Source organism: Folsomia candida, unplaced genomic scaffold (genome assembly GCF_002217175.1).
Source record: "Folsomia candida strain VU population unplaced genomic scaffold, ASM221717v1 Fcan01_Sc006, whole genome shotgun sequence".
Classification (NCBI taxonomy): Eukaryota; Metazoa; Arthropoda; class Collembola; order Entomobryomorpha; family Isotomidae; genus Folsomia; species Folsomia candida.
In genome coordinates, this window is record NW_019091198.1 from 1,360,432 (window position 1) to 1,370,207 (window position 9,776).

The 9,776-nt window shown below is 36.4% G+C and overlaps 2 protein-coding genes across 2 annotated transcripts; both read right to left on the reverse strand.

Annotated features, from left to right (window-relative positions):
• On the reverse strand, window positions 1-1,055 carry LOC110850734 (ATP synthase subunit e, mitochondrial). Its single transcript, XM_022098265.1, has 3 exons — window positions 875-1,055; window positions 577-733; window positions 1-208 (listed from the first exon to the last, which is right to left on the reverse strand). The coding sequence occupies exons 1-3, from the start codon at window positions 932-934 to the stop codon at window positions 153-155; spliced, it is 273 nt and encodes a 90-aa protein (XP_021953957.1). The 5' UTR covers window positions 935-1,055; the 3' UTR covers window positions 1-152.
• Window positions 1,056-1,285: 230 nt separating this feature from the next.
• LOC110850795 (coronin-7) lies at window positions 1,286-9,333 on the reverse strand. The gene is made up of 14 exons (XM_022098360.2): window positions 8,998-9,333; window positions 7,483-7,676; window positions 7,317-7,395; window positions 6,918-7,183; window positions 6,627-6,838; window positions 5,792-6,538; window positions 4,971-5,700; window positions 4,770-4,883; window positions 3,949-4,682; window positions 3,674-3,880; window positions 3,468-3,603; window positions 3,235-3,386; window positions 3,072-3,155; window positions 1,286-2,980 (listed from the first exon to the last, which is right to left on the reverse strand). The coding sequence occupies exons 2-14, from the start codon at window positions 7,640-7,642 to the stop codon at window positions 2,972-2,974; spliced, it is 3,630 nt and encodes a 1,209-aa protein (XP_021954052.1). The 5' UTR covers window positions 7,643-7,676; window positions 8,998-9,333; the 3' UTR covers window positions 1,286-2,971.
• Between the last annotated feature and the right edge of the window lie 443 nt (window positions 9,334-9,776).

The window sequence follows — 9,776 nt, forward strand, 5'->3', positions numbered from 1 at the left end:
TTTTCGGGGTTTTGAACCAATCACTTTATTACCTTTGTTTTAAGGATATAATTATGTAACTTGAACTACCTAAATTGAGTAACTAATCATCTCTGCTTCTTCATCTTCTGGGTCCAATTTTTACATGACTGATGACTGAACACTAATGATGTCTAAAAGTTTGGTGGAATTGGAGTGCCGGTTTCCTTCGCAAGGTATAGAAGTTCCTCTGTAAACAGAAATTAAACTTTTAGTCATTATCAATCATCTCCCATTTACTCTTAAAAGTAAGTTACGGTAAACACTCATTTTATGCACTATGTCAAGATAATAGTGCAGTCTAAAAAATAGCGTAATCTAAAATCTTTGTACTTTTTAAGTTGGAAAAAGCAAGGAAAACTAGTATCACGAGACACTAAAAATTTGATTAGAAACTTGTCAGTAATTGGGCTGGTTTGTAATTTTTGCAGGCAATTGTTATCTAAACCTAGTAAACAAGCAAATTCCTGCTACCCATTCCGTCGTGTAAACCCACAACACTTGCAAAAAGGAAAATATTTAAGTTTTAATTTAAATTTAATTGGTGTGGACGGGTACCTCTGTTAAGTCTGGCTTTCTCCGCTGCTTTCTTCGCCTCCCTCGCAGGCCCTTCAATTGCTTCAATTTCTCGCAATTTTGTCTCCTTCTTGACCAGGCTACTCTGTCTAGAAATCCCGTACATGATTCCCAATGCTAGAAGAGACCATCGCCCAACCTACACAGACAATAATTTTTCAGTTATTTTAGATTTTAAATTAATCTACATTCGACCAACCCTAATTTTGTCACCGCTATGCAGATTTTTGTTAAACTCTTTATAGCACATGTTCTATAATTAAAGTAATTAATAACTCACCTTAATCAAGGATGAAGGCCTGATGGGGGCTGGGAGCGCTGTGGCTGGAGCTGAAGACATAATTGTTCCTTCTTCTAATTAGATTTCTGATTGTTTAAAGTGGACAATTTTGGGAAATTTAATCCAGAAAAAGGAACTCCAATGGCACCGAATCAGCAGGTCTGATTTAGTTTATTAAGTAGAGATGATTTTCTACCAAAAGAATTCGAAAGAGTAGAACCAAGTTGCAATGGCGTGCTTCAAAGTTGAAGAGACTTTCACCTGAACATTTGTGTGGAATTTCGGCCGGGCCGAGCGAAAAACGAGACCACCACCAAACAAGTAAGAAAATAGTCTCAAAATGCCTCATGGTTTCTCAAGTATCATTTTTAATGGTTTTTTCATGTAAGAGTAACAATAACGCATTGTTCATTTTTTTTCAAGCAATGGTTTCATTTATTCATGCTGTGTTTTGTTGTTGTCATTACACTTTCATTATTCAATTTCAAACACATTGCGAAATTGGAATCTATCGGTAAAACAAACTATAAAGATAACGATAGTCCTTCCTATTATGCATAATTCTGGAAAGATACAGTTAAAATAATGGGAACAATCGATACAAACGACGACACAACTATAATCCTACCAAACCAGTCTATTGTCACATGATTATATAATAATGATGATCTCTCTAGTGCCATGATCCAGTGTCTTTTTCTTTGCAGAATTCATAAAATAAATAAATTAGTGTAGGTACAATTTTTACAAGTCTCTCGGCAAGTATAAGTAGCATTAGCAGGAGCAATATGTAACAATAAGCATTATTTTTTAATCTTGAAGAAACACTGGTCATCACACGTTTTTTGCAGGTAAAGCTGAAGTAACTATCATCTATTAAGTATTATCATAAATAGCCAGATATCTATAATTATATAGGCTCATCCAGGCCAGACTTAGTAAACTGCGGCAGAATAAGTATATAATTAATTAAAGAGTATACATATTGTGTAACGATTTTTAACCATAGTTAAATAACACTACCTGTTTATTAAAACGATTGCAATTATTAATCATGAATGAGTGAAGTCTTAATACGAGGTATACATAGTTGTGCACAAATCTTGGGTAAACACAAATTTTGTACTTGTATGATTTAAAACACTAACCAAAATAGATAATAATTAATATCAGTCATATCATGTAACTCATTGTTAAAACATTATTACATATTAGCTTAAAATGCTGAAATTTTATTTGAAAGTTTTAATATTGGAAGTCTACATGCATAGTCTTCAGACACGAGTATAAGTTGTTTATATATCAATTGGTCAATTGTTGTTTGAGGCGAATAAAATAGATTAAAATATCGCTAGGTGCTTATATCTTCATTTTTAGGATTGGCACAACATAATCAACATACATTTCACGTTTAAACAAAGACTTTCTTCCAAGATAACATACCTACATGAATTTTGCTTATGTGAATCAGTCCATCATCATAAGGAATGAATGCAACACAACTTAATTTCCAGTCTACAGAAAAGGAATGCATTATTTTATACAGTGAGTTCATATAAGTACAGTAAGACGATTTTAAATCTCTTTAGTTTTGACACTATAAGGCGTGAAGATTTAGCAGTCTTTTTATATTGGAATTTTTTATGGTATTGAAAGAGAGACGAATTGTAGTGAATGAGTATGTATATGAAAAATCGTTTTGACCATTTGCATTGACGTAATTAATTTGTGACTAATTACGGGGTAAAACTTAGTGGTATTAACTATTACTAAAAACGACTAGAATTTTGTGACTCTAGAGTAAGGAACAAATCAAATTGTCTACCAAAAACAATAGTACGCATAATCAATATCATCATTATAATACCTGTTTGTTTTTCGTTAGACTTCATTTACAATCTTAAATACACTGGTACACTAATTTGGACCTCGTTTACATTTAGAAAGCATAGTTTTAAATACAGTAGATTACATGCTCAATCCATAATAAATAATTACACACGCTTTGACAAGTAATTTGTTCACTAAAAATTATCGAATTATTATGTCTATTTATCGTTTATCGGATTCGTTGGTATTTTTTTGCGCAGCTCTCCATTATTCGTTCTGAAAGTTTAATAGTTAGATTAGCTTAGAATGCTTTATTTTATGTGAATATAATAAAATTCAAAGTATATTTTAACACATTCTATCGTACCCATTCCTCATCATCAACTCCTTCCATCCCATCCTGTTCTAGCGTCATGTTGATTTCAAGCTTATCTTTGATAGCCCTTTCCAACTGAAAAAAATGTGTCCAGGCATAAGTAAAAGATACGATAGGTTTGCACATTTAAATGTTGTTAGGTAATATTAACTACTTGTTCAGCTTGTTTCTTATCCCCATTCTCGAAACCATCATTAAATCGGTTAGTAAAACTGACGGACGATTTTGTAGCTTTTTCCTTCACTTTTTCGGTGGATGGCTTGTCCGAATTCCTATCCTTAAAAAATCCTGCCCCGATTTCACCAACTGCAATAATGTAAAACAGCATGTAAAAAAACTATCTACGTGTTATTAATTCCTCTAAATCACAAAGAAACAACTTCTTACCAGCTTTCATAGATTGAGGCTTCAAGCTAATCCGACGTGGCTCAACATTACAATTGTTGATCCATTGCTCTGCCGTCATTGTAGGCTCCCAAAGTACTTTTGTGGGTGGAAACAAATCATCTTGAAAGTATTCACTCTGCAGAAAATAAAATTGAAAATTATTTACTACAAATTTGCATCGAATTTAATGATATTTTATACTCTACCTTAACTCTTGGAACAGTGAAAGATAATGGTTCTATGATGACATCCGTAAGCCTGTATGCCTTGGCGAATTCCACATTCTGCACATCCACGGCATTCTTCTTTAAAAATGCAATTCCTTGATGACCACCGGTAAGTCGATGTTGACTGACTTGTTTTAGATATGGAACGTCGTCGGTGATATCAAATGCCAGGATAGTGCTATCGCCCTATACAGATTATTGTAATGAACCCATAATTATGATTTCCAACTACATAATCCAAATCAATTACTTACTCGACCATATAAGAAAAGTATAGAACTGTCCTCATCATAGAATGTGACGAGTACGGTGGGAGAAACATCAAGTGGATATGCAGCCACTCTTGATAAATCCTTTACGCCATACATTTGAATCTGTCTTTCAGAGTTTTTCTCAAATCCAGAAACAATGAGAAATTGACCATCAATTGCCCAACAAACTCGTCCACTTCTCACGCCGCTTGGCCCCTGTCCTTCTAACTGTGGTTGAACTGAAACACGTGGCTCGTAAATACGGATCTTGCTGTCCTTGGCCATTGTTGCTAGCATTGCACCACAAGGGCTCCACGCCAAGCTTAAAATTTGAATTTGCTCAGAACATGGGATGTGAAATAATCCTTCCTTCTTATCCAAATCCCAAATCCGGATGGAAAGGTCGTAAGAAGCCGTTGCAAGCACATCTTGTGCCAATGGATGAAATTTGACAATGTAAATTTTCTCTCCATGGGCAGGAATAGTAAATTCTGGTTCATTAGTTTGTTCTTTCAACCCAGTTTCAGGGATTTTCCAAATCCATAGTCTTCCATCATCGCAACCAACGGCTAAGCGACAGTTATCAAACGGATCCCACATGAAATCCATAATTTTTGAACCATGCACTAATGCGGGAATAACGCCATCGGGTTGTCGTCCAGGCTTGCTGAATTCAAACACTGCTAACTTTCCTCCAGGTGTGGTATTCAAAGGGACTGCTACTCTAGCAGGATTTGCTACAAGTACAAAATAGTGCTTAAACATGCAACTGATTACAACTTATGTATGATTTAGAAGATACAACAATACTCTTGAATCCATACCTTGAATCGCTTCACTTTCTCCAGGACAAGTTGGGCTTATGTTTCGCAAATTCTCGAGATGATATTTTCGATGCAACGGATTAACCTTAAAGTTTCGGTATTTTGATACTTGTCCTACAAGTAAATAAGCGCAACTTGATTATTATATATATAAATATACGGGAAAAATAATGTTTAGAAAAATAATTGTAGTAAACCCACCAAAAACTGTATCGATTCGTTTAGTTGCTTTGAATGCAGTATTTGGTGGAGATGAATTGTCAACTTTTTTCTCTGTAGGGTCAGATTTCGGTAGCGTAAACTTTCTTTCAGGCTTAGCTATTGGTGCTGGAAAGAATTCTCTGTCTTTGGCGGCAGAAGCTGCTAGACTGCTGTGGTTAGAATTGCTTTTAGACATCTTTGATGATTCATGACAACTTTGTTGTGGGTTCTCAGTAGCTGTCTTATTCTCTTCAAATGAATGATCTCCATTTTCATCCTGTCCTGGAACGCCATTGTTAGTATTTTGCTGGTACAGCTTTAGCCTTTCGGCCACGGTGACGCGGGCCTGTCGAGCTCCTGGAGATAAGTTGTTGGCCCCATTTGCACCTTGTGGAGATGAGTTCTCGCTTTCAAACAATTTCCGACGATCTGAGGTTGACATGTTCAATTCATCTTCTTCTACACAGTTTCCATTTTCTGCGACATCTCCAGGGCTTCCATTTCCTACATGAGTTGAGGCTCCACCATGGCCATTGTTATTGTGGAAATTTCCATTGAGTACTTCTTCGCTTTTATTAGCATTCGGCGGGGCAGTGACAACATCGGGTAAACTGGAGTATTCAATGTTGTGATTATCCGTGTCTTCAAATGAAGTACTTCGGTGTGAGAAATCTGCAGCCATTCTAGATATGAACGAACTTGGTGTTCGAAGTCCGCTTGTTGTAGTATTCTACACAATTTTTATTCAAAATGTTACAAACAAGTACATTTAAATCACCACAGAAAGAAACTAGAAAATGGATTTAGTTATGAATACTTACACCGCCAACGCGGGGCTTTGGTACCGGAAAGAACTTTGAGGGAAAATGTTGTGGATTCCCAGCAGGAATGATGCTATCATCTCCAACTTCTTCAAATGATGAACAAGGAGTAAGAGACTTTTTTCTTGGGCGCGGTTCCGGGACATCTTTTTTATAGTCCTCATTTCCAGACTCGATGATCTTATTGATACTCGCTTGTTCTTCAATTCTACGAACCACCAAAGGTTGCTTAAAGACTCGGAGTGTTCCATCTCCTAGAAAGTATGGAGCTTCTCTTGGCGCGGAAGGATTTAGTGATTGATTAAATACAGTTCCGTTGTGCCCGTCCATCCACGCAGCAGCACTTCCGGAGGTCTTTGTTCCTTTGGTGTCAGGAAATAAGTCCTGGTGAAAATCAATGTATGTTTTCCTCGGAACGTAGTATGGAATGCTCACGACAGAGTTAGCAGTGAGCTGGAGAATTCTGTTTACTTCAGTTTCCATTACTCTGAGAGCTCTTTTTGGGATCATACAAGCCCCTTTAGTTTGCTCCCCGTTGTATCGATAACCTTCGATCAAGAAATCGTCCATGGTAGGGGAGAATTCGAAGTAGGAAATGGAGGAATCCCCACGCCCAGCAAGGAACACCATGTTAGTATCGGGATCATGCATTGGAATTAAGATTCCGGTCGAACTTTGGAATTCAATAGTCTTCACTGGAGTATCAAACTTTCTTATGTCGCGAATGAATATTTGACGCATGCGGTTCTAATCAGATAATAATAAAACCACAATGTAAATCTGAATCAACTGAAATTAAATTTATTTAGTAAACTAGTAGATCTCTTGTACTTACAGAATCAAATCCTGACGTCATTATAAACTGGCTATCCCCAAGCCATACGACCCTGGAATCCTTGTCGTTTTTGTGATTATTGGCAGTTGCGACGACTTCCGTGGTTCGTGGGTCAACAAGTCGAACATATTTATCCTGACAGCTTGTTGCTAAAAGTTCTCCATTTTTATTCCAGGAAACAGAGACAATCTTATCCATGTGAATCATTTCATCTAACATTAATAAATGCGAATATTGTAAATTTAATTCACCAAATCGTCATTCATATACTTTTGATTAATATTTTTTTACCATGCATCAACTCCTTATTATGTAAAATATCCCATAAACTTAAAGCATTTTGAGAGGTGTAGGACAACAAACACTCGGCAGTGGGATGAAAGCAAATTGTCTCAACTCGGCGATTTTTTGTGTTGGTAGCACATTCCGGGGTGAGGACTGACAAGTTGTTTAAATTTTCAAGATTAAGTGACCAAATCTTAACAGTAGAATCTGCAGAACATGTCGCCAACAGTCCATCTTCAAACGGAGAGAAATCAAAATCAGTGACCAAATCACTGTGAGTGAGTAGCGAGATCCATCATTGACGTGAATTTTGAATATAAAAAGAACAGAAAAGTTCAGGTTAATTGTTGTTTTGTTTAGTTTACACACATCAATATACTTATGACTAAAATGAATTCATTCAACCTGTGAGCATTCAAAATGGACACATTGTAGCCTGTTATTGGTCCTTCAGTGTCTAAGGCCACCACTCCCAGTTGAGATCCTATATTCAATAATAAAACAATAGAAATTTGTATCCACATTTTTTGTTTGGTTATTGATCTGCATGTATCTGAATAGATTTATTTACCGGTAGGGTTGATATTGAACGCTGTGAAGGCTGCTGACGCCTTAATGAAATTGCCAAAGCAATTGTACGATCCAACGGACAAGTCGCGAATCCAGGGAGGGTGTGTCTGCTGTCTTGGAGCTGCATTTTTGTACTTTGTCGCCTTAAACCTCCTCGACATGTTGTATTACTTCACGTTCTTAGAGTAATAATATCTGAAATTCATAAACAACAATCCAAAAGAGTATTGAACCTGAACTTTATGGATAGGACGGGAAATCCCGACCAAGAAAATTATTCAGGTGCGTAACTTGTATATACATTTTACAACGTTTTAACACGGTGGTAAGTAATGGTAATACGGTGGTAAGTAATCTGTAATTCATCTCTATAAAAAAATACTGCCCCACAAAACATCGTCACGCTGATTTTACAAGTCAACTCAACTCACTCAAGAACTAATGGCATTTGAAGATGTTTAATCAACCAGAAAAGTCACCACGTCACGGCATATTTTCGTCTTCAAAATGCGTGCTAATGTATTTCTGGGGTCGTACTGGCTATTTATTTTGTTTTCATCTAAAATAGCGACAACTTTTAAGCATAAAACCTTTCAGTAATATAATCCTGATTAATCATAAATTATCTTTGACAGCAGATTAAACTTGACTTTAGAATTGTACTAACTTGTTAGTAAAAGTATATTTTTTGTCAGCTCGTATAATTGGTTCAACCACAACACAATATAATTCGTCCTTGTAATATTCTAAACAACAATTCTGGTTTAATTAATCATCAATTATGAGATTAAAGTCATGACCCTCATGAAACGTGAAACCTGCATACATTACATCGTAATAATCTGCATCTTGAGGAGACTGATTTCATGAACTCTTGCCTCTTCTGTAATATAAACTAACCATAACAATAAGAATACTAATTATGTGCCATGTTAATTTTAATGCTTTTTCGTTACCACAAAACCGCACCGTAGAGTGATATTCATACAAGCAAATGCGGTGTATTTGTCATCCCAACTTGAAGAAAAAAACTCTTCTTTTCTTGGCAATTTGTTACGCCACATTCAATCAACATTGGTAATAAGCGTGGTTTCTTTCCACTCTGTGCAGAAATAAACCTTGACAAACAATGAATTTAACTAGCTTTGAAGAATACAAAATGAAGACAAACCACAAATAATTTAGCAAACTCTAAAATAAACCAAAACCACATAAAGATATGGCATCCTGCAAACTGGAATTATAAATTATGGATGTCACATTTCACAACACAATACTAGCTACTTATAAACCAGACAAGTATGGTTATTTAATTTGCTAACAAGCACATCATGTACAAGATTCGCAAAAATTAGAGGTCAGAATATTTATCACTTATTTCCGGTATAAACGAATTACGCTATACAAATACCGAACGAATCATCATTCAATGTTTTATATTCTAATTTCAATTTTTCTTCCTGTAGCATCTCTCCCATACATGCTAGAAAAAAGTTTAAAATAAATCAAAAATTACCTGCACAAACTTGTTGAGAAGACTTGAATCAATTTGTTTCAATTTCTGACAGTTGGACGAGTTTTTATTGACCAATTGCAGCAAAGAATTCCCTCCTACTCCAACTTTCGGCAGCCAGTACCAACCACACCCCCAATTGAATTGTTTTTTTCGTTTTTTTCGTTTTTTTCTCGAAATATCCGACGGACCCGAAGAACTGCCCAACCAACCAACTACTCCTACTTGACTCCTCTCTCCGTCTAAACTGAATAAAAAGTGGAGTGGTCAGCTCAGCTGGCTGTCAGTCCAGGGCTGCAAAAAATTTAGTTGGTGACGATGGTGATGATGATGAGATCAGTAATCCTATAATAGGACTCTATGTAAATGTAATGTGATGACGATGACCCGGTGGCCGGTTAATTTTACTTGGCGAAGATGGTTTCCGTGTTCGAGATGCAATTCGTTGTAATAATCACTTAATTGGGGCTATTATTATTTTATGACATCATCACCAACATTGTTACCGTGTTGACTCGAGGCAACAACAAATCGAGGTGAGGAAGAAGAAGAGAGAAAGTATTGTCGTCTACCGTGGTGGTGGGGAGATGGAAATTTTGTTAAGTTGGGTGGGGGCGCATGCGAAGGAAAATCCGAAAAAGTACCAAACTACCCGATTTCTTCTCCTACCCTGGTACATGCATTCGGTTATTTCGGGTTAAAGTAAGCATACGTAGTGGTAGTGTTTGATCAGAGGGCTGCATACGACGAGACGAGGGTGAAAGGAAGAGTTACACGTATGT

Excerpts from the sequence above, each read along its gene's own strand:
- LOC110850734 (XM_022098265.1), bottom strand. The coding sequence starts at position 934 with ATGTCTTCAGCTCCAGCCACAGCGCTCCCAGCCCCCATCAGGCCTTCA. Across the intron at positions 734-874 it reads GGCCTTCATCCTTGATTAAG|GTTGGGCGATGGTCTCTTCT; the intron begins GTGAGTTATTAA and ends TTGTCTGTGTAG. Across the intron at positions 209-576 it reads GAAAGCCAGACTTAACAGAG|AGGAACTTCTATACCTTGCG; the intron begins GTACCCGTCCAC and ends TTCTGTTTACAG.
- LOC110850795 (XM_022098360.2), bottom strand. The coding sequence starts at position 7,642 with ATGTCGAGGAGGTTTAAGGCGACAAAGTACAAAAATGCAGCTCCAAGA. Across the intron at positions 3,604-3,673 it reads TCACTGTTCCAAGAGTTAAG|AGTGAATACTTTCAAGATGA; the intron begins GTAGAGTATAAA and ends TATTTTCTGCAG. Across the intron at positions 3,156-3,234 it reads ATAAGAAACAAGCTGAACAA|TTGGAAAGGGCTATCAAAGA; the intron begins GTAGTTAATATT and ends CATTTTTTTCAG.